The sequence below is a fragment of the Uloborus diversus genome, chromosome 3, assembly GCF_026930045.1.
Source record: "Uloborus diversus isolate 005 chromosome 3, Udiv.v.3.1, whole genome shotgun sequence".
Taxonomy (NCBI): domain Eukaryota; kingdom Metazoa; phylum Arthropoda; class Arachnida; order Araneae; family Uloboridae; genus Uloborus; species Uloborus diversus.
In genome coordinates, this window is record NC_072733.1 from 122,868,173 (window position 1) to 122,893,711 (window position 25,539).

Here is a 25,539-nt window from a genome sequence, read left to right on the forward strand (position 1 = left end):
TATGAAAATTTGGATCAGAAATATGCAGAAGGAAATGAATAGTTTAAATCCTACCTTTTCTGACCCATGTGGGATGGAACCTATGATCCTTGTGTTATTCGCGCGACTCTCTAACCAACTGAGCCTGCCGCGAGATATGCTATACAATAAAGCAAGGCTTAAAAAAACAGAATGAGCCGTTTTCTTTTCAAAAACCACCACAAAAGTGAGTTGTCTGTTTATTTTTTGCCGAAAGTGGTAAAAATATCTTTAAACTGATGCCTTCCCTTTGAAGTATAATAAATTATTACGGAAGTTATGTCATTCCCACAAAAATTCTCTTTGAAAATATATATATATGATTCTAGCAAAGTATCAATATTTTTATTCTAATATTTTCTTTCAGTGAAATACTCATCACGAATCAAAAGTTATTAAATTATGAAGGATAAATGATTAAGTTTCTAGAAAGGACTGGAAATATTTATTTGTTCCATTTTAAATATCTTTATTAAGGATATCAGAGAAACATCTGCTTCTTCAAATACAATTTTAAAAACATAATTAGTAAAAATCTTGCAACTTATTTCGTTTATGAAAAAGTTTGAAACTCTCATAAATATATATGCGTGCGTAACATATTAATTATTCCTGATATGCGCCCTCTTTACGGCAGAAAACGCATCTCAAACTCATTAACAAAACAACATTTTTTTTCATTTTGAGCATTTTTGCTTTTAATTAGAGCAGAAATACAGCCATAAAGCTTTAATGTAACTTTTTCTGAGCAATTTTAATGTTTAGCGAACATAATGCGGCGTCTCTTTCCAAATTTCAATTGAAGCCCCTTCAACTAAAGAAGGGGAAACAGCTCCAACTTTTTTTTTAAATAATTGAAAAATCACGAAAAAATGTTTTAGAATTTCATTTTTAAAACGTTTCTTCATATTTAATATAATGTTAGAAGATGCTTCGAGAAAATCAGTTTCAGTGATATCTTAATAAAATGTACCTTCACCTACTCGTACAGAATAGTTACGATTGGAGTTGTCCCGGTCCTTGCCACGCATGCACAAAATAATCCAAATAATTTGTCTTTTAATTTTTAGACGAAAATCGATTAAAGTTTAGTTCTAATAAAATACAAAAAAGACACAAAAAAAGAGAATTTAGTTTAAAAATATTACAACAAAATAGGTAACTTTTTTTTTCACTTTTTTTCTGAAACGTAGCATTAGAAGATTTATTCTGAAACGTTACAGCTCCTTTTTTCCAGATCTTATGAATTGGTTTGCTAAGTCTCGTTCTTTACCTTTCTATAGTTTAATGTGGAACACAAAATTGACTATTACACCGAAGATCCCCATTTGATTACGTTGTACAAAAAATTAACAGTTTGCTTTATTTCTTTCAGGCAGTTGCTTCAAAGCTACACAAAACAGAAGTAGAAGTGGAAGTGGTTCAAAATAAAAGTAGCACATGTGACCATGTACAGTTTGCTATCACAGATCGTAACGCCGCAAAAAGACAAACAGAGCAGGAAACGGAAGAATTTGAGACGCTGTCGATAGAAAATAAAATCAGTCCTGCCACCTTCTGCAGAGCTTTCCCTTTCCACATCATGTTTAACAGAAATCATATGGTGCAGCAGGCTGGAACATCTATAGCCAGAGTCTTACCGAGTATAACACTTCCTTCGTGCAAAGTGACCGATTATTTCTCTATGGTTCGTCCCCATGTCAACTTCACATTTAATAACATTTTGGCTCACATCAATACAGTTTTTGTACTTAAAATGTTGGAGGCAGAGAATTCGGAACAGAGGTAACGTATGCAAGCTGTTTGTTCTAGCATGTTGACTTTCCAGATCGTCTGAATGTAATGTTGCCTTTCTTGCAGTCGCTTATATTCATGTGAATGCTCATCAATGGTATTTATGTATTTATTTTATTTTTATTTATTTATTTATTTAATTATTTATTTTTATTTATTTATTATTATTACTTATTTATTTTTTGATTATTTGCTTTAGTATTTTTTGCGATGAGTGAATATACCAGTGCAGTAAGATATATTTATGTAAGCATGTTTATGAATATGCCTATAAATATGCCAATATGAAATCAACACCTAAAAAGGTAACGAAAATACTTTCATCGTAAGTTTTGTGGAACTTGTATCGTAAATAGTTGTACAAACGATCATACAGACTCTACAGACAGAAATTGTGTGGAGTATAATAAAGCGATGGAAATTTGTACGAGTAACTTAATCAAAACTCGTCACCAAAGGCTCTTTTTAGATGAATTACACATTTAGGAAATTTAAAAAATATATAAAATATTGCAACAAAACCTTTTCAACATGTCAGCATGATTTTCGTCTACCTTCTGAAATCCTAAGATATTATATAGCAGCAGACTCAAAATTCCGTCTTTTTAGCTGTATTTATAATAGAGTAATAATAGTTAGACTCATTCTGAGGCCAAGATACTGAATGTTGATATACATTTTTTCAAATAATTTAAGCAGATTTGAGAAAAGATTCAGGATGGTCAGGACAATGACTTTCGGGGAGCCGAACTCTGCCCGTGTCCTGGTGTAAGTCTCTAGAACTTAAAACAGTTTTCGGGATCGGGCTCTTGGAAAGATATTAAATCTTCAATCTCCATTCTCCAAACAAATACAAAGTAAACGGACACCCAGGGTGTCCTGAAATAGACTGACTGTGTTCAAAAATGTATAACAGGACTCCCCCCCCCCCCCGTCAAAGAGTTGCAAATTTTACTTCAAAAAATTTACAACAGGACCCCCTTCCCCCCCCCCCCCTCCCAAAGAGCTGCAAATTTTACTTCAAAAATTTTCCAACAAATGGCGCTGCAAATAGTAACATGGTAGTTGTACATTATATCAATTTTTCAAAAATCGTTTTTAATGAGCAACATTACGTTAAAATTTTTTTTAATGTCTACTGTTGGCTGCAGTCTCATGTCGCAATCGGAAAATAAATTGGTGAATTTCGATTTTTTTTTTTTTTTTTTTTTGACATACGAGCTTGCTATCTGCAGCGCCGTTTATTCACAATGTTTTGAACTAAAATTTGTAACTGTTTTAATTTACGGCCCCCTACATGAATTCTCTACAGGAGTTCGTTTTTTATCATTAACTGTTTTCTTGTTAAAATTTTTTGAAAACAGTCAGTCTATTTCAGAACACCCTGTTGCGGTTAAAAAGCATAAAATCAGTTGGCCCTTGAAGAGCATGAGAATAGTTTCTTCGAATGACTATATCACTATTTTTGAGGGACAGTTTAAGAAATGACGTCTATCACGTTATTATTTCCCACTCCCCATCGTGAAGCAAACGATATCTGTTTAGCTGGGGTATAATTGAATAGTCAGTAGAAAGAGCGGAGGCGCTTGAAAGCCTTTAAAAATGAATAGTCATGTTTTTTTTTTCTTCTTCTTTTAAGTAATCCAAACTATAAAACTGTTAGCAGGCTCGAAGGAGTATTGTGCATAGCCATGACAAAGATCCTAGTTTAGATATATTCACTGTTAAAACTTAGGATTTGCTGTGTTTGAAGGATATGTTCAGATTTCTTTTTTATTTTAATGTTAGTCTACTATATATCCTTTTTTTACATTTCACTTCGTTGTTTTGAACACTTGTTCAAATATCACATCTGTAATATTGAACTGGACGCTAAGTCCTCTAAGCAAATGTAAATAATTTTTAATTCTCATTTTTTATGCGTAATATTTTTTTTTTTTTTTTGTATTACAAAATGATATTTTAAATTTTACTTCTATCAAGTGTTATATTGCATGAAATTTTAAACAGGGGGAAAAATAACGTTTTAACTTTAGTCTTTGTTTTATGCGCTTCGTATAAACTTACGCTATTTGTCTAAACAATATATAATGAACGTTTGAATCGACTTTTGCCTCACTTGAAAATTTAGTGAAATTAAATAAAGTTACTAATGTAATATGTTTGTTTGCAATTACTGTTCCAATATATGATATAGTAATGCCTCTGAAGTGAAGCATATTGAAAGTATTTTAACGAAATGTTTTTTATTGATGGGAAGATTTTTTTAAAAATGTACCAATTGCAAAAGCACTATAAGTTTCCATATTTAGTTGATGTAAAGCAACAGCTGAGGTATACATTTCGTTAAAACATGTCGGATTCTAATGGGCTCAGTTTTTCATTCAAGAGTTTCTCATCTGGGCTCGTACGGACTCCGTTTTTAAGCTTTCTCGGACTCGAGCTTTCAAAAATAAGCCCGAACTCATCTCTATTCGAGGTTTTTTTTTTTTTTTTTTTAAATTTTCCGTTTAACATGTTCCTTTCACTCCGTTCAAATATCCCTTAAAGTTCTGACAGTAACTTCCAAACTAGTCTGTCAGTTTAGTTTGAAAATTATTGTCTGCACTCTCACAGTCACAACTTAAGCGTAATGTTATCGCATTTTCTGTCAGCATTAAATTTTTTCAAATGTGCAGTGTTTCCATGCTAAAGGAGCATTAAAAAATCTCGTCTCAATGCCAGCAAAACGTAAGTATGTACTTGTTTTTCTACTGTTTTAAAGCTCTGTGGTCCACTTAAATTGCCTGATTTTATAATATAGTTAGTTAAGCGGTAAAGTACGCTTTCAAAATTATCACACTATTAATTTTAGCATTTATCCGCGTTCGAAACTGCATTTTCGTTTGAAAAAAAATTAAAAATCTTATAACTGTTTGACAATTGTTTAATGATTTATAAGACAAAAAGGGAACACTTGTTCGTTTACGGTTTTAATTCCTCTAAGTTGCCACATGAAATTTTTTCACATTTTAAATCATGACTCAGAGTTATCATATTTTTCTTTCCTACTTGCAAAGTTTTATGATGTTTGTACATTTCCTCTAAAATTAAAAAAATAAGAACAACTGTGTCTGTTTGTATTACTAACCATTTCATTTTTTTTATATGTGTTGTGCTCATTGGTTCAGCCTGATTGACTTCTAAATGTATTTTTCTTCCTGATTTAGCTTAAGAAAAAAACATTTGTTTATTAACTTTTTCTTGGTGCTAATATATTTTACAGGTAACGAAAAAAACAGATTTTTATTCTTGTTTTGGATAACTACCTGTGCACAAAAAACTTTAATTGGTAAAGAATTGAATTTGAAATTGAACCTTCAACTTTCTATGGCTTTTAATACGTTTTCAACTTACGCATTTGATGCCAAAAAACTATTCGAGCTATTTCTTCAAATCACAATCAGTACTGATTAGAAAAAACATAGATTAGTAGGGTTTTGGCAAAAATTTGAGAAAATCATAAAAATATTACATAAATTAACGAGTTTTCTAGAAAAGTCCAAAACTACTTAACAACATTTTAATTGATTAGGGAAAATTCTAAGATTACAGCCAAATGTTATCTGCAAAGCAATGTAATAATCTTTTTAGGATAAAGTTAAAGTATATTCCACCACTTTACTGTAAGATGTCATCTGTAGCGTTCACAATATAGTGACATAATTAGAAGAAAAATCAAACGCTTTCGAATTTTCCTTATGTTTTTCATAAAATGTAGTTTTTTTTTTTAAACGAAATGGATTTTTTACACAAAAATATATTTTTAAAATGTCCTTAAGTCTTTAAAAATAATTTAACAAATAAAAAGCCTTAGAATATCTATTGTACTTGGTCCAGCATTCCGCATTTTGGGCCGTAAAATTCCAGTCTTCTTTAGAGCTAGTAGTTGAAGCAGAATCTTATGATCAAAATATCATTCTTTGATGCATAGCTGTACTTCGAAAAATGAAAACATCAATAACAATTCTACGCAGGATATATGTTATTTAAGAATACAACACGAATTTCTTTCCCTTCAAACCCACGCTAATCATATTTTATAATGTTGTCTATTCAATTACATTAGAGAATAATGTTCGGGACGTTGAAAAATTCTTGGAGAAACCAATTGCTATGATTTAAATGATTTTCTTGTTTTTAAGGTTTTATTTAGACTTAAAAAATCGCTTGACAAAGTTGCGAAGATTCCAACCACCTCCGCTCTATAAATATGCTGATATTTGATGCACAGAAGTACCAATGTTTGACGGAGGTCAGGAAACCTCTAACCAATTACATCCGAAGATCACATTTTTATCAGCCTTTAGTTGCATAAAACACGTCATTACAACCTTATAATCAAATTTAAGTAAAAGAAATATCCTAGTAATTCACTCTAAAAATCAAGAAATTGATGATCTCAACACAAAAGAACACCTCTGCAAAAACATGTTGTTACATCAGTTCCTCATTATGGAAAAATCTGGAGTGTTTCGCAGTTTTCACTACTGTACCGTGTTGGATTAAGTTACCGTGCGTAAAAACACAATTTACGCATTGTAGTAGTTAAAGAGCACACGCAATCAACTTGATTAAATTAATAACTACACATACAGTGGACTCCCGAATTAACGTTGTCCATTTTGTATGTTTTTTCGCTTCTGACGTCATTTTCTGCTAGTCCGTGAATATTGCTCTACGCTGATCAAGTTAAAATATTCTTTATTTTACGTTCCTCATTTTTCAACAATCCACTTAATACGTTTTTCCACGAGCAGATCAAATCACTTTTTGTCTACTGGACTTCCGCAAACTCCTCTTTTTAATTTCTTTTCTAAGTTATTTTTGCTTAAAAATTGTTTAAAGCCACTGTGGCATTCTTTTTGCTCTATCTTATAGTCCTTTGGACAATCGAAGGAAACCCTTCTTACAGACATTTTTCTATCACAACAGCTGAGGACCAAAGTTGCTCACGCTCTTATTCTTAAGTAACAGGAATGCCTTCAATATCGAATTTAATACCCGCTCCTCATGATAAAGATCCGGACGAAGAATAAATAGTGGAGGATGTCCCCACAGTTGATCAAGCGATTTCAAGGGTTAAGGGGTCTAAGGACCTTTTTTTAACCTTAAATTTTAGACTTTCTGGAAAAAAAATATATGTTATGCATAGTTTAATATTGAACAATTTATAGCTCATTTATTACGATACAAAAAAAAAACTTTTAAGTTATCGTAAAAATGCGTTAACTTTCCCCATAGAGATTCATGTTAACAGCAGCTGTTAAGCCTCTTTTTCTCAAGTGCCGGTTTCTCGTTTTGCGTGCATGATATTTCAGAAAGTTTTTATAGATTTCCGTAAAACTTTTCATTCATGTTTGTCTGGGTTTCTTCCCCCGACTGCGCGTGCCCGACGCAAAAGAGGGTAAAGTGTTTATAAGTCTATGTATGTATGTCTGATCCTATGTGGCGTTCTGCAGGCTGAACGCCTTGGCCAATTTTGGTAATTCTTACGTCAATCGATTTGTCTTAACCTTGGGAGTGTCACTAAACACATGACAGTAATCAAAATTCACCATATCAACAAACAGGTGCCATATTTTGTCAGTTCGGGACTCTGCGGACGTTTGGTGTTGCACACTATGTCGCACGCTACCTGCGTGCGACAAATGCAGGTAGTTTTCGCTGCCTGAAATTTTTTGTTAACTAAGCCTATTAATTGGGATCTCATTGGTCGAGTGGTCTAAGCGATTGCTTCTCCCACTTGAGGCGGTGGGTCAAGACACCCTCGCTCCGGATGTACTTTCCCCTCTTTCTGATGTAAATTCTTTCATGTGTTCTTTATATGTATTCTGTACTTTAATAAAAAATATATTATGCGTAACGAAGGCAAGACACTCATATTGTAGTCCTCATCAAAATAAAAACCTTTCAATAAGCACCAAAAGAAAGAGAGTCCACTAATTCGATTTTCATCTCTAACATGTTGCATTTGTTTTTGCCTTGATTCATGGGACTGAGTTTCACGACGTGTACTTTCTTAAGAGGCTTTTTTTAGTTTTGCGAGAAAGATTTAATTGACGACGTTTCTGATTTCGCGTCATCATGAGTTATACAGGCTGTTTAAATAGCTGTGCTGTGGTTGACTTCAGTTCGCGCATTTTTGCCGAAAGTCAAGCACATGTAGCTTTAAGCCGAGTTAGGTCCCTAGAGGCACTAATTATCAGTAGTTTAGACCACCGCAAGTTATTTAGTAAACCTCACGATAGAAACAAACTATCCCAATGAAATGACAAAGTTGAGAAATGTAGCGTCTTATAATCATAGTAACTAAGTCAATGAAAATTAACTAAAAAGTGTAAAATAAAAAATAATTAAATAAAAACAAAAAACCCGACTGCGTAAAAACCAAAAAAACTGAAAAGAAAAATGTATAAACCCAGTAGTTTAGAATGTTATTAAGTACTACTGAATAACTACACTGTTGAAATAGTTTTATAACAGTACACAGATAAGACAAATCATAAATTCAAAAGCAGAATAGAAGGATCAACTGTCGGGGCCCATTCAAATTTTACGGGGTTCTTTGAATCAGAAAGGAATGGGCCTCGACTGTTGATCCTTTTATTCTGCTTTTGAATTTATGATTTGTCTTATCTGTGTACGGTTATAAAACTATTTCAACGGTGTAGTTATTCAGTAGTACTTAATAACATTCTAAACTACTGGGCATATACATTTTTCTTTTTAGTTTTTCTGGTTTTTACGCAGTCGGGTTTTTTGTTTTCATTTATTTTATTTTATTTTATTTTTTTTTTTTTTTTGATCTGAGCCTAAATTTTAACCAAAAATAAAAGTTAATATTAAAAGAAAATCGCCCAAAATTTTTGAAAATTTTGATATTAACTTATAAAATTTCAAGAAAATAAATGATAATTTTAAAAAATTACAAATTTAGGTTCAGATCATAAATATAAACCAGACAAACATGCATTAAAAATTTTACGGAAATACATGCCTAAAAGAAACTTTCTGAGATATCACGCAAGCAAAACGAGAAACCGGCACCTGAGAAAAAGAGGCTTATGAGCCAGTTTTTTCAAGGATCAGGCAGGCTGGATAGTTGACTTCTTCTGATAGTTGGCTTCTTCTTCAGGTAGTTTCATATATGTTGACTATTGACGCAAGAAATGAATGATCTTGAAAGTCATGCAATTTTTTGATTTCTGCAATTTCACAGTCAAATATTTCAGTGCGCCAAAGGTCAGCCACACAAATCTTTCTCTTTTTGGATAATACTCTGTGGTATGTATTTACTGAAATATATTTTAATGTGGCTCACTGTTGGTGCAAGAAGATTTCGATGGTCAAAATTGCAGAAAAAATCTTTTTTTCGTACAACTTTGAGCGACCCCTGACCTTTGCGTAAAGAGTCAACCACAACTAATTATGCACGAACAAATATCGAGAATATAGTAGTACACAAAATAATTGCCAGTGACACGGTTCACTCTTGAAGTAAAAAGTATTGGCCTATGTAAATTGGTACGGTTTTCTTGAAAAAACGAACAAAGTCAAACTTTGACATCCAAAAACATTTTTTTTTTTTTGCAAAAATAAAAAAAAAACACATGTTTAGTAGTTTTAAATAAGGGACATATACTGAAAATTTCAGCAAAATCAAAAATGTCTACTATCCTGCCTGCCTGATCCTTAAAAAAACTGGCTCTTAAACAGCTGCTGTTAACATGAATCTATATGGGGAAAGTTTACACATTTTTACGATAACTTGAAAAGTTTTTTGTGTATGGTAACAAATAAGGCATCACATTGTTCAGAATTAAATTATGCATAATATATATTTTTCCTGAAAGTCGAAAATTTTGAAGGTTAACGGTTCTTAAACCTCTTAAAAGACAAACAATTTCTATTTGATAGCGTCAATCAACAAGAAAATTTGCAACCAAACCAAGAGGGAAATTTGCAAAGAACATGCAATAAATGAAATTGTATCTTAAAACAAGGAACAAATAGAGATTGCACCTATCTTAAACTAGTAGTTCATTGGCTATTTGTCGATTTTTAAACAATATGCTTAGATTTTTAACCCCGCCCCAGGTTTTACATTTTCCCGCTTGTTACGTTTTTTATCATTTGACCGACAGAAAATCGGGGTTTCACTTGATGAAATTGAAGCAAGATCTTTTATAAATTTTTTTTCAAGCTGTACTGTCTACTAGAGTAGTTCTTTGGTTAGCAATGTATCCGTTTTTATCAGATCTTGTCAAGAACGAATAATGTGTTCCAAATTTAAAGATAAGTTTCAAACACAGGAAAATTTGATGGTCATTGCCCGAGTTTGAATTAAGACAAACAATAGTACACAGTCGAAGGACTAGCCGGCAGAAGTAATGCTATTATTAAATAACATAAGATTTCAATGTTGAAGGTATATTGAAACAGAAAGAGTCAAATTAAGTTTCAGTTAATCCAGTTAAATTTATAAATTCAACATTATAAGCTTATGTTATTCAAAAAAAGCGTAGCTACTGTCGGCCAATCCAGCGACTGTATTTTTTTTTTCTATATTAAGAAACATATACTCCCGAGAGATTTGAACCGCCAACCTTTTAACAGCCGAGCGCCGTTGTGCAACGGAGGCTTCGTTATTACAGTTCAATTTTTCTGCCGCTCTTTCCCTGATCACTTCGGCCCCCAACGTTCCATACGAAGCATAGCTTCAGGAATCGATTAATTGAAAGTTAACTTTGCAAAACTGTTTCAAGCATAAGATGTTTAAATTTTCATCTAAATTAAAATTGTAAAAATGGCAAACATTGCAATATTCAGTAATTTCTTTGAAAAATAGTCAAAATTTCCTCAAGCTATTGACTCTTTTTTAAGGAAATAAGAGAAAGAATAAAGAGTTTTTAAGAATTTTTTTTAAGAAAGAATTCTTAAAAATCACCCACTTCTCGTGGACCACTTGGTATGGTATGATAGTTAAATCAAGACTACAGGTAAGATAAGTTTTTTTTTACCATTTAATTACTAGCTAAAAAATATGAATCAGCTTTTCTTTAAGTCTCGTTCTCACGTTAGTTGCTAATGTATTATTTCAGCATGAGATTGAAAGGTCAGATGTTGTACATCCCCGATACAGATTTGATGCTTTTCCTCTGTTCGCCAAGTGTTTTGAATCTGGATGACTTGCATAGACGGGGCCTGTATCTGAGTGACATTCCGTTGCATGACGCAACAAGAGATCTCGTTTTGCTTTCAGAACACTTCGTTGCGGAGTATAAATTGACGAAGAATCTCGAGATATTGACAGATAAACTGCAAAATACCTACCGAGAACTTGAAGATGAAAAAAGTAAAACTGACAAGTAAGATTCTGCTTAAAAATAAACATCTCGAAAATGTAGCATCAGACGCACTAAATAACTTGATAAAATATTTCATTTCTGCCCTTACTTATTTTAACTGCTCTAATGTAATTAAAGTTCTGAGTGATTACATCGAGTATTCAAACTAACGAATTGTTGCTGATAAAGATTTTGATTAATATGAATGGGTATATTTTCGGCAAATTGCAATATATATAGTAATGAGGGGTTTTTTTTGCAATAGTGTTAGACTGCAATAATTATAACTATAAGGACGAGAAGTAATGATATGTATCAACCATAAAACAGCCTCTTAAAACTTATTCTATGGCTTGAAAGAATGCCTAGTTGAAAACTTAAATGATGATAAAAAATAAAAAAGACGTGCCCGCAATATAATCAAGGTTTTTTCAATGTTTTTTTTTTTTTTTTTTTTGTATCTCATACAGGTGTTCAAATGAATGTGCTGAATCAATGTGTTATGGATGTCATGAAGATCTGAGGACGAAAATACCATTAAAAAAATATTAAAAAATTAAAAAGAAACAGAATGAAAAAAGTTCAAGACATTTTATGCGTACTTGATGACATTCTACGCGTACTTTATAACGTGCGCATTTATGTTTTTGGAGCACGGATAAGCTTCCATGCGTTAGCTCTTTTATCGACTAACACACTCATTCAGACTTCTGAGCACTTTCAGTTCATTTGCTGCTATACTTAAAGAAAAATTTAATGCATTGGTCTTTGGCATCAACAATTAAATATGAAACAAACTAAAATGATCTTACCCTAATCTGCAGCGTTTGTAAATCAAAACAGGTATGACTACATAAGGTATGAAACTAAATGCCATTTGTATGACCATGGTTATATGCCAAGTAAAATCACGGAACGAATTCCAATACTGCATTCTCCCAGCGATGTTACGAAATGCGTTTTCTACTAAATATTTTACACAAAAAAAAGGTGGTAAAATTGTACACAGCAAGATGTATCATTAACAACTGAAGTTCTTGTTTGAAAGTTATTTTTAACGTTATTTAAAGTGCTCTTTCTGCGTTCTAATATCCACGTAACCATTCATCCACCAAACCATTTTTTTAACATGTAAATTAGAAACCGGGGTAAATATTTACCCCATGAGTTTTTTAACGTAAAATCGATCAGAAAGCTGTAATCTGAGCCTTAAATACTTGATTTTCTTTACGTCGAAGAGAATGGTGTAGAAGAAATTCAATTTTATCCAGGTTTAGTTGGTGAAAATAAGATCTAAATAGGTAAAAGTGTTGAAAAACCTGGTTATAAGCGCTGAAAATCCATTTTACTTGATGTAGTTTTACACCGCCTTGTAATTCTAGGAATATATTATTAAATATGATGAATAATAGTCATAATATGATGTGGTGGAGCCCAAAAAGGGGGTTATTAAGACATGTTGAAACTTCATTTTTCTGTATTAAAGTTGCAGTTTTCATTAAAATAATCTATTTTGCATACCACCTCTGATGGGGCTCAAAACTATCTTAAATGGCTGGATAACTTTGAATCAGGCTAATAATTCATTTTAAATGGATTTCACAGTTATAATTTCTTTTTAGAAAATTATCCTATGGTTAAGAAGGTTTTGGGCTCTATGCCAATCGATGTATCAAAACTACTAAGCTGTGAGGTGAAAGTCAAAAAAGATAAATTATGACTTAACTAATTCCAAATGTATGATATCTCCAGAATACTGTTATATAGTTAGCTAATTTTAATGTCATTTAAAATTATATCGTTTAATGACATATATGATTTATTAATTTTGTGCGTTTTTACAAAGATGATCCACATGTGACTTTTCCTAGAATTATTAAAATTAAAAAGCATTTTTTTATTATTTAAAGAATAATATACATCATTAAAATATTTAAACACCTCCATAATGACTAGATAACAAATATTAATACGATCCGCATTTTACAGCTAAATATCATGTTTTTGTTAAACAGAACTCCTAAGATCATTGCAATAAATTATATCCTGACCATTTTCAAAAATTATGAAAATCCCCAAACAAGACGTTTTAATCTTAGCTTCGAGTGAAAAATAACATTCAACAGTCAACAACGCAAAGATTGAGAACTGAAATGTACTATAAATTTTTATTTATTTATTTATTTATTTTTTTATTTTTTGCATTGTATCCCTAAATCTTTTTGTAAGGAATCGAAAATTCAGCAACAGATATATCCAATGCTTAGATGTATATCGCAATGATTCAAATAAAGTTTTTTCCACAAAAGCTTGAGACTATTTTATATCTACATTTTAATCGCAATAGTGCATTTGGTTTTATTAGTTTAGATCTTATTGAATACACTTTCTTTACTTAAATGCGAATATTATTCTATAAATGCTAGTTATAATTCGTTGTCACCATTTTTTTCACAGGTTGTTGTATTCCATTTTGCCACCGTCTGTGGCAAATGAATTAAGGCATCAAAGACCAGTTCCAGCAAAGAAATACGAGAGTGTGACGATTCTTTTCAGCGGCATTGTGGGGTTCAGCCAGTATTGCGCAAAAAACTCTGATTCAGTCGGAGCGAAAAAGATTGTTACTCTTTTAAACAATATTTACACAACTTTTGACGTACTTAGTGACCCAAAAATCAATCCAAATGTTTATAAGGTAATTTTAAATTGCGATCGTAATTCATAATCTATTCTCGTATTCAATGTTTTGTTGACATGAATCAGTATAAATTTCAGTGTTTAATATGGTCTTTGATTATAATTATGTAATTTAACATTTTCAAATCTTAGGCTATTACATTATAATAATGGAGAAATCAGGGCTGAACGAGATATTAGGTTAAATATAAATTTGCATAATCATACAAGATCATTTAAAACATGAATCAAGTAACAGTAGATTGTTTATAATATTTACTTCAATATTTCACAGGAAGAGTTACAATTTATCTAGCCCGTTTCGCCCCAGAAACATGTGTATACATTTTTTTTTTCTTTCTTTTTTTTTTGTCTCTATACTTTTATCAAATTAAGCAAATAATGTCATAAAACAACAACTGACAACAAGCATTTTGAGTGTGCTCAAGAATTACAATTTTATGCGTAAGAGTACTTACCTTACCTTTCCCGGGATTTCAAAGAAACTTTTTCTTGATCGAAAAAACTCTGCACTCCACTACTTTTAACTAAACAACAAATTAAAACTGAACAATAATGACCGCTGGCTTTACTTCACTATATTCGACAATGGCCGTCAATGTTTATTTCTTAGTAGTCGACGTAGTTACACTACTTTCCGATAGGTTTCACTAACTTCCATGATCAATACGAACGTCTGCCATGCTGTCCCGTTCCACCACGGGTGCAACTAATTTGGAGTTCAAAAATAAACTATTTCTCATTATTTGACTCAAAACAAAGGGTACATTCGGAAACAAGCACCGGTCGCACCGGTGTCCACCGCAAGCTGTCGAAACGGTTGAGTCCCTAATTGAAAACGTATTGCGACTCTATCGTTTCCGAACGCTAGCGGTGGCACCAGTGCGACCGGTGCCTGTTTTCGAATGTAACCAAAATGTTTTTCTTCAAAAATATAAAAATGAAAATAATGAAATGATAAATAAATGAAGCATCCAGAAGCAAAGGATCGTGGCAAAGGAAGTGCCGAAAATTAAAAAGTAGAAATAGTAGATCTGTGGTTTAAAATGTACAAGTGTTTTACTCAAAGCTGCACTCACATCCCTTGAATTCTCGCTGCTATTTTTTCATTGATAACACTAATATGCAAATTTAAACTTCTTGTTTGTTGCTTAAGATATTAAAAGTCGCATATAATGTCGTTGTTTTCAATCCGTTTAACTTCTATAACGTCAGGTTTTCTTACAAAATAATTTTACATGCATTGTATAATTACAAGCATTTTATCACAACCGTATTAATAAACTGCTTTTTAAAGAAAAAACAATATATAGTGTGCACAATTTGCTGAGTTTAGATATATACAAGGTATGATTCAAAAGTTTCAAGAAAGTTTCAATCTCAGAGCTAGAAATTTATTGGACATTTAAGTATAGCGGACAAATATTCTTCAAAATATGATCCTTCAGCATTAACACAGCTCTGCCAGCGCGTCTTCAATTGTTAGTAGCCCTTCTGGAAGTCCTCGGGCGACATGCTGTAAAGGGTTCCCGTCAAAGCCTGCTGGAAGGCTTCGATGGAGTCGATTCGTTTCCTTTTTAGGCCTGTCTTAATTGCGGGAAGAGGAAAATGTCACTTGGAGCCAAGTCGGGGCTGTAGGAGGAGCTGTGGCAGTGTTGTTTACGTTGAACTTGACCAAAACTTCGTCGGTGGCGAGCGACGTGTGAGCGGTAGCGTTGTCATGGTGGAGAATCCAATCGCCCTTGATCGCCGGGTGGACGTAGTGGACTTGATCCCTCAGGGCCTGTTCACATATCGGCCGTCCGTTCCGTCCATCACGTTACTTTCCTCCCGAAACAGGTTTTCTTTGCTGGTTGCCATGACAGCAAGCCATCTGTGACGGGACCGGTTTCGATCAGAAGAACCTTGATATCTGACGGCCGTCAAAAGTAGAACGGCATTTCATTCGTTCCCGCCAAGCAGCGCGCTCTTTTCTCTGATGGGTGAGTTCAGCCACGTGATTGATGTTCGGCGACCGTATGTGAATGCTACTCTGTTTTCGTCGGCAGTCCGTCACGTCAAAAAACGGGATGGACGGAACAAATGGCCGATAATTGAACTGCCCTTCAAGCGGCGGAGCACTTCAGCGTGCTGTTCCTATTTCCAAAAGCCCTGGTTTCCTAGAAGCGAATCGCCGATCTTCGACGTCGCTCTTCGTCGTGACGCTGAAATCAAAGTCAAGAGGATTCCGGCGTGGCCATTCACGACGTCGATTTAGCTCGGGCGCGCATGCGCAGAAGAATCAAGTTTTCGCTTCAGTGAGGAGGCACACCGACGATCGGCGTGTTCGCTCCTAGGAAACCAAGGCTTTATCTCCCACTTAGCCGAGGTCAATGACACGCACTCACACAGCAAGTGATACGCACTCTCCAGTGTTCCCGAAGCCCCACTACTTATCCAGCCCGTCCGCGACAGCCCGCGCGCGCTCCCCCTTCACGGAAAAAAAAATCAGTTCTTAAACTTATGAATCATGCCCTGTAATTACTCTTTGGACATAACGCACCCTGGCAAGAAAAGTGACACAACTAAGAACTTAAAAATAAAAAAACGGACTAGAGCTATTGATTTAAAATCTAAATTTAATGCTCTTTCTTGTCACAAAAGCAGAACAAAGTTAGCTTCAATAACTGCTGCGGGAAGGCATAAAAACAATATCATCAACGGTGACACATCATTAAAATTTCATAATTTCTAAGCTAAATTTTCGAGCTTTAAATATGCATTATTAAAATCTAGACAGCAAAAACTAACCAGTAAAAATCACATTATAAATTGTTTTCGTGTGTTGTAATGTTTGAGACTAAATCGCTTAAAACTGCTATTGCGTAAAATCTTGATTTTCTCGATTGCTGTTTTGTGTGTGTGTGTGTGTGTGTGTTGTGTTATTTTCTTTGCCAAGGTGTGGTATGGAAATCACGCAGTAAAAAAAATTAAGTAAATTTAAGGGATAAAATTTAATTCAATTCAAAAAAATATAAAAAATCCGACAATTTCTCTTGGCTACAAAGTAAACAAATATTCACTTTGACTTCATAATAAAGTTACATTTAAAAAATAATCTGAAATTTTCAATGAAATTTGTGAAGAAATGAGTCATTTACAGCGACTGTTTGAGGACCTCACAAGAGATAAAACATTTCGTTTGCAGTGTATCTCATAGTCAATCACTGGTTAGTCTAAAATCAAAAAAATCTATAGTTTTTTTTACTTATTTTGTGCAGGTAACAATGTCGATTTTTACTTTTTTTTAAAGAATTTTATATCGTAATTTAAATATAGCAAAATTTTTAGTTTTTTGATGAAAAACCGCCATTTTAACTCGTAAGTTGGTCAAAGTGTAACTTTTCTGTCACATGCCTTTTACTGTAAAAACTTTAAGAAACAATTCATTCAACAATATCTTTAATTTCATCAAAAATTTATCTATTTTAATCTGCAATTCCCCCCCCCCCCGTTTTTTAATAATTATTTTTATTTTAATATATTTTTGGTTCATGGCATGTGAATTCTCAACTACGTGACATGTCACACACCTAATGTGTCTGTTATTGTTGATTCATAACTTGCTTGATTAAAAGTATGTATTGATTTATTTATTAGTTCTTCCACAAGTGTCTCAAATACTAATTGATTAAGTATAATTGATTTTTTAATATTTTGTTTTAGCTCGTTTCAGCAGGATGAGGAATTACGTCACACAATAATTTCTAACCTCCGATACTCAAACACAAAATGTCATTTCTCATTAACAGATGGCAGTAATGCAATCACATTTTATTTCCCATGATACAAGGGAGCCCCCATGTTTATTTTCAGCTATAAAGAAGTTGTGAGATTTCATTGAAAACAAGAAGATTGCTTTTGTTTTAAAAACCAAGGGTGGTTATTGGGAATTCTCACCTGCGTGAACTTCAATGTAAAATATGTAATGTAGATTACATGTAAATTAATGTAAATTAATGTAAAAAAAATAATTGTTCATATTTTCTTATACTTAACATATGCAATAGGGGGGGGGGGGGTTCAAAAAAACTTTTTTCAGCTAGAGACCACAGGACTCCTCCTATTTTTTTTTAGACTTACTAAAAAAATACTACAAAAATTTTGTACAAAGAATAAAACGACGAGAAATTGAACTTTTTGTTGGGGTGTTTTAGGGAAAAGTCGCTCTCTAAAGGGAAACCATGAATAAGTGATTGAAAAAGTACACCAACGCAAATAAAGCACAAATTGTCAAGAAAATACAGCAATTTCAAAGATATGATGGAGCCTGTTTTTGATAATTTGTTCTTTATTTACGTTGTTTCAATCATATTTCAGCTCAAAGCTTTTTAATTTCACATTTTCATTCAACATGAATACCTAGTCAAATGTACACAAAAATTCTATATTTTCCTTTTCGAAGTATAATTACAAATCCTTAAAAACAGTTTGCAATCAAATAATTTGCTTTTTCTAAACCGTTTGTTTCATTGGTTAAGCAATAATGCCCGACACGGTAGGTGAATTGTGCAAAGTTTGGATGCAACATTTATGTGCGAAAAAAATCACAAGTGTAATTGTGTGAGTTGTTCACGCGCTTCCTTATGTGTTAGAACAGTGCATGAGATTTTATGTGACAACTTTTCTCACATTGTAACGACATACCGAGTACAGCGAAATCACATTTCGTTATCTATCTCGAATTATCCGCAAGAAACAGCAACTTTCCGTCTGCATATCCTATTCGTATGGAAACAAATGATCTGAATCATAATCAGACAGCTGATGCTCATCAAATGTGACTGGTTACAATCACTAAGCTTGTGTCACATACTCACCAGCTTACGTAAGCGCCCCCCCCCTCCACCCCCGCCCTTTCATGTTGGACTTAAATGCGCTATAGGCAGAAAAAAAACACCATAAAAATAAAGAGAAGCTTAAATGAACAGCTAAACGTGCATATTTAATAGATATGAATAAATTTTATTAGTATTATATAGTTATTTTATTAGTAATATATTAGTTTGAAAATAAAGATGTGCACTTACTCGTAAATTGGACGTTATAGAAAGTGATAATAACACAACTGTAAACTAAATACTATAGGTTTCGAAAACACCTTCCTTTTGACAATGACTATGTCATTACTGTAAGTTTATAACGATGTTAGCTGTATGGAGATACCAACTATGAGTTTTTAATTCGATTTCATTTGAAGATATTTGCTTGAAAGGGATTAACCACTGAGCGTTATATACCCTATTTTCCACTATACCTAATTCAAGATTATTCAGAAAGCTTTTTGGTTGTCGCTATACGAATGTATTTTGCTGAAAGTATTCATTCTCGCAATAACACAATGAAATTGATGATACATTTTAAAGTACTCGCAAAAGTCTGACTCTATCAGCGTATTGAAGTATACTCTCAATTACATTTTAATCAAGAAACATTTAATGCCTCATGTGGGCTCGTTATGTTCAACTTTATTTGTAAACGCACTAGAATTGTTATACTAGAACTAGGGTTCCCAATCCCGCATCAATCTCAGTCCCGCGGGTCTGTAAGGAACAATTTTGCTCACCAAGCAACCACTTCACTTTGAAAAGCTTCCCGCCAAACAAGATAAACAATTTAAAAGATTTATCCATATTTCTGAGGAGTTGAAGGTGGGAGGAGGTTTTAATGGAACTAGCTGTGATGAAAGATAATAATAGGGAGGATGATAGTTTGGTTGATACTTGGCGGGCAAACTAGATATCATAACTTTTTAAGGCTGAGGGTTTTTGGGTTTAGGATGCAAGTTTTCTTTTTTGTGGGGAAAAGTTAAAGGTTATCTTGGAGGGGAAATTTTTACAACAGGATTGTTTTTTGATGAGATATCACATCTTTTTGCATCGATATTATTACTTTGTCTGTATTTTTAGAATTGAGAACTTCAAGTCAGAAAATGTTCATTTAAAACAACGCTGTTTTGTGTTTTTAAGGAACAATTATGGCTAGCCTAATTTTACGTCAAGTTGTTTTCTGACCATTAACGTTCTATTTTCGTTTTGCGAGAATTGGGCGGTTTAAATTTTATTGCAATTCTTGTATCCTCTCTGTTGCAAAGAAAACTTCTTGGATAATAAAATACTATATTTTAAATTGTATTGTTTTCGAGTATTTTACAACTTCGCAATAAATTCTATTGCAGTTTATTTGACGGATTATTCAACAATTTCATGAAGGTTTCTTTAAATGTTTTACAGCTTGCGGGCTATTTTAATGTAGCTTTTCACTTTTTGTTTAATTACATTTTTTCTGAAATCGCGGATTATTTTACGTTTTATGGGATAATTTTAATTGCTTGGTGGTTTATCTTTTTCTTGATTAATACCTAGTTTTGTTTAATAGTTCATTTAAAAAACGAAATAACGCGTGTTATCACCAAGCAAAAAAAAAAAAAAAACTAAGCCATTAAATATTTTAAATTTGAATGTGTCAGAAGATCTATACAACTGTACTCGACGTCAAATCGCGGATATCCCAAATTTGCCATAACGAATGCGCATGATGCGTGTGAACTAAGCTCATTAAAAGTCTTGCTTAAATTAATTGCAATTTTTTTTCAGCTAACGAATTACTGCAAAGCACGGAAATCTACACACGTATTTCATATAGTTTCAATTCATTATGTGTTGTTTGTGAAATCCAGTAATTTAGAAAGTAAGCAAACCAATAAAAAAAGTGCTATTTTTCGCTTTTAATTAAAAAGTTATATGTGCCGTATTCATATGCGTACAGTTTCATATAATTTGTCACGCAAAATATTCTATAATGGTTTAACCCCAGTTTCACGCCAACATTTAAAATTTCTTCCCCCCCCCCTTAAACATATCAAAACTGAAAAACAGGGGGAAGGAAATTTCGTATCGTCGGCAAAACTTGGCGGGGGGGGGGCAGCATTCTATCTCATTCATTAATTTGTTTCTATGCTTAAGTATAAACAAACAACATGGAATCTGAAAACAAAAAGCCCAATGAGCTAAGTCGGCGCTCATGCGCAGTCGCTATGGCAAACTTGTGATATCCGCGATTTAACGTTTAGTTGCAACTGTTGGATATGTTTTAGTCTTGATTGAATTTCATTTTCTAAGACAACTTTGGAATAACTGTTAGATCTGTTCTAACCTTGCAATTGCAGTCCGAGATAAACAAAACCTATGAGCTAAGAGTAAGTACATAAGAATTTAGGGGAATTTAGTGATTTTCAAACTTGAGTATTTGTATATGTACTCAATGGCCCCCCCCCCCAAAAAATATGCATACAAAAAATCATTACCATCGCCCCCTGGGGGGCCCTTCCTGGGGGGGAAGGGTAAAAACAAGAGGGGAAGGGGAGGGTGTCAAATTGCACATCAGTAGGGCACAAGGAATGTGTGTGCGAGATTTCAGCTTGATTCCTTTTTTTGTCTGGGCTGTAGCCCTTTCAAAGAAAGAGAAAACGTTTTTGAACAGCGATTTTCTAACTTAAATTCCTCCTCCCCCTGATGGTCCAGGGGATTGTATTTTGGTTTACGTCGTCAGGGGCCACTAGAGATTGAGTATAAAAAAATCAACTCCGGAGGTCTTCATGGGGCTGAGATACAGTGGGGTGAAAAACCCAGAAAACCCCAACTTGTTCTGTCGTGAAAACTTGTTCTTGGACGCTTTTATTTTCTTTCGTCTTTGGCGGTGGATTTGCTTTTGTGGGCTGCTAATGTTTGGTTACCTTGGCGGCCGGGACACTCCCGCGTCCCGTGATTTTCATTGTTTTCTTAAATAGCGAATCTACTGTTGAGCATATGAGACAAAGTTTTTCTTTCTCTTTTTGCAGACAGACAGGAAGGTGATTAAAACTTCAGATGATACGCGTTAAAATATTCGTGTTATGGACGGCAAAAATTGTGAAACGTTTACATGCAAAATCATTGTGGGATCGAAAATCCCCCGGGGTTAATGGGCTTCTCAATCCAGCGGGTTTAATCCAGCCATATATCATGCGGGATCCCACGGGATTTGGGATCGGGATTGCGGGATTGGAAACCCTAACTAAAACATATATAATGCATGAGTATTTTTGTTGTCTTGGTACATCAGGTTTTGTATTTTTACTGAAGAAGAGCATACGACAAGAAGTCGAATCCCCTCCCACCCCCTCCTCTCCACAAAAGGCGTTTAAGCATGAAGAGTTATATCACTAATAGGGGTTCAAAAGTTTAGATCATACGAATAATGTTACGTTTCAAACGGTCATAACATTAATATTTTTAATTCAAACAAAACGAAAGTTAGAAACTTATTTCACACTTGAATATTGTTGTTGAGACAAATAGGCCGTAACGTAAACTTTATTTGAGCTTATTAATACGTGTGTTTTAGATCATCCTTTCATATACGGGTCATTTTACTTTTCATCAGTCATATGCTAGTTTTATAGTATTCGAATAGAAGTTTAACGCTGATTTTTACAATATTCTTTGACTGTAGTAAGTGCACAAAAGTTGTTTTTTGAAGTGTAAAAAGTGCCTCAGTGTATTTTAGGCCATTTCAAATGATTGAAATTTTACTTTTAAGTAAACTGTGCAAAGCATGTTTAACGAATTGAAGGTATAGTTAACAAATCAAGTAAAAATGTTTGCAGGTTGAAACTGTTGGAGACAAGTATATGGCTGTAAGTGGACTGCCTGAACCATGTGAAAGTCATGCTAAGTGTATTGCTCGTCTTGCTTTAGATATTATGGATTTATCGAAAGAAGTATTCACCGAGGACGGAGATCCAGTGGTAATTGTTGTTGATTATTTTTATATACTTAATGTAATCAAATGTAGAATAATATAATTTTTTTTAATTTTAGCATTGCTTCACATGCAGAAAAATTTTAAAATCAGCTTTGGTTTGAGAATTGCTGTCAATTCAAATTTAAATGTGTACGGAAAAAAAAAGTGATACAACCCAAATTTGGAAAAAAAAAACTATCGAGCTACTGATTTAAAATCCAAATTCAATGCCCTTTCAAGCATCACAATTCGCTCAAAGTTATCTTATATAACTGGAGCGTGGTAGCATAAAAACCATGTAACAAGTGTGACACATCATTAAAATCTCATGATTTAGAGGAAACATTTTCGAACTTAAAGTATGGATTATTAATTCAGCCAACAAAAACTAACTAGTAAACATCACATTATAATTTTTTGCGCTTATTGTAGTATATGAGACTCAATTGCTTAGACCTATACTTTGCGTTGATTTTCTCCGACGTAGCTTTTTAAAGTTGTGCCATTTTCCTTGCCGGGGTGCGAAACGTATTCAATTTTTTCCTAGTAGTAAAATTAATTTTTGAGAAAAATGCATGTAATATTTTAATTTGATTAACTACCAAAAAATAATTTCGTAGATCCGTAGAGTATTTTACACGGAATTTTATTTTTTAAAATAAATTTTGAAAACAAAATTTTATTTTTTTTTAAAGAAATAATAATAAAAGAAAACGTTAAGTTTAGCAAGTTCGTATAGCGTAACGATAATTCATTTTTCAGTAATTTCATTTTAAGACAAATTTTTTAATGTGAAAAAAAAATTGCTTAAATTCTAAAGAACAGTTTTTTGTATGGGGGGCTAATACCTAAACGTATTTAATATTTTAAGCAATAAATTAAACTAAAAAGTGGTTGCGTACTGCTTCGAAAGTTACAACAATTTCGTGAACATCTAATAATCAAAGTTTGTATATACACATTACTTCAGATTAGGAACAAAAGTTTTTTGTCTGATAATTATATTTTGATAGTTTTTAATTTAATCGATGCTTGAATTAAATTTATTATTCTTTTGTATCTGCTTACAGAAAGTTACCATTGGAATTCATAGTGGAGAAGCTGTTACCGGAGTTATAGGAAAGCGTATGCCTCGGTATTGTCTCTTTGGCAATACTGTTAATCTAACAAGTAGAACAGAAACTACGGGAGAGCCAGGGAAAATTAATGTATCTGATGATGCTTACAGGTAATGTTGTCGTATATGGTTTTATTCAGAATAATTAATATTTCCGATTAAAAACTGCTTTTACGATCTTTGAATACTGAATATAAAAATTAGCTGCCAAAAACGCATAGGTTTAAATATAAAATGAATAGTGTTAGATATATAAAGCAGATAATAGTGAACAAAAATATATGATATTTTCTTTATTCCCTCCATTTTTCGACCCTCTTTCCCTATTTTACATTTTATTTTAAGCTCTTGTTTTTTATTCTATTTATTTTATTTTTTTGAATAGTTTTTTTCTTATTTATTTATTCATTTTTAATCATAATTATTATTATTATTTTATTAGAAACGTTCTGTGCTACGCCAATGACGTACCACATACACGCATATGCACACAAACTAAATCAATAAATGAAATAAAATATAAACAGAATAAAATGAAATAAAGAATATTAATTTAAAATAAAACAATAAATAAATAAATAAAAATGTTTTAAAAAATAGGCCCCAAAAGTTTGAATGGCGAAACTTGCACCATAATCCCAGTCACCCCCCCCCCCCTCCTCCCTTGGGCACCCCTCGCAACAGTTATAATTTGGCGTGATCTATTATCGTTTTTGCTTTAAAAAATAAATATCTCGTAATCGTTAGGTATTGTCCATAAATAAGCCAGCTCCCTCCTTTGCCACAAAGTGTCAAACTTTACCTTACGCCCTACCCCTTTGTCACGGGTCATACTATTTTTCATAATCTTATTGTAATTAAAAAATGTGGGATGTCACACTCCTTGCTATCCCTCCTCCAATGTCCCATGCTCTCACAACTTCAAGAACCCCTTCCCCCTTGAAGTGTGACATCCTTTTGGACGGCCTCTTGTACTCTCTCGTGATTTTCATGTGAAAACCGTCATTTAAAATGAAATTGTATCCTTAAAAAGAACGAATGCTGCCGAATTGAAAATTGATACAATAATTATTATCGTTCAAGATTGTTTTCTGATATTATAAAAGATTTACGTTTTTCAAAACTATTGCTGTCAGCGGGAAGTGAAGCATGGTCCTTGAAATGGCTGTTAAGATTTATTTACTGAAATCTCATTAAAAATTTAAAAAAATCATTAAAAAATGAATAGTTCTAAAAGGCGGTGTGAAAAAAATGCATTAACATTTGTTTTCCATGTTTTACAGGTGTTTGCAAGAACCACAAAATTTTGATCCACAGTTTCATTTTGAATATCGTGGCCCAGTGCAAATGAAAGGAAAGAAAGAACCTATGAAAGTATGGTTCTTGTCAAGAAACGAAAACGTGAATGCATCTTAAATATATACCTCATTAAAAAATTCCTACGCGTCAAAGCCATAAAGAAATCAGTATTTTCAAAACATTGAATCATCAGATGCTATATTTGTGAATCACCGTACGTCACATAAATGCTGTACACTGCAATGTTTTGTACTCATAGATAGCAAAATCAAAAGTGGTTTATGCATTTTGAAACCTCAAAGGACTTCAAACATGGAAATCAAAACATTCTTGGTGAGTGGTGAGTTCAAGTGCTGTGGTGTGTACTTAAAATTCCACTTGTATTTATTTGGATGAGGTATA

General features: G+C 33.1%; 1 protein-coding gene across 1 annotated transcript in view; it reads left to right on the forward strand.

The window, feature by feature from the left end:
• Positions 1 to 25,254, forward strand: part of LOC129218923 (guanylate cyclase soluble subunit beta-1-like) — a 60,087-nt gene extending 34,833 nt beyond the window's left edge. The window contains exons 3-8 of the mRNA XM_054853243.1: positions 1,394 to 1,803; positions 10,956 to 11,222; positions 13,659 to 13,896; positions 22,585 to 22,725; positions 23,792 to 23,949; positions 25,122 to 25,254. Coding sequence (XP_054709218.1) covers positions 1,394 to 1,803; positions 10,956 to 11,222; positions 13,659 to 13,896; positions 22,585 to 22,725; positions 23,792 to 23,949; positions 25,122 to 25,254 — 1,347 coding nt within the window. The remainder of the gene's footprint in view (positions 1 to 1,393; positions 1,804 to 10,955; positions 11,223 to 13,658; positions 13,897 to 22,584; positions 22,726 to 23,791; positions 23,950 to 25,121) is intronic.
• Positions 25,255 to 25,539: the final 285 nt, after the last annotated feature.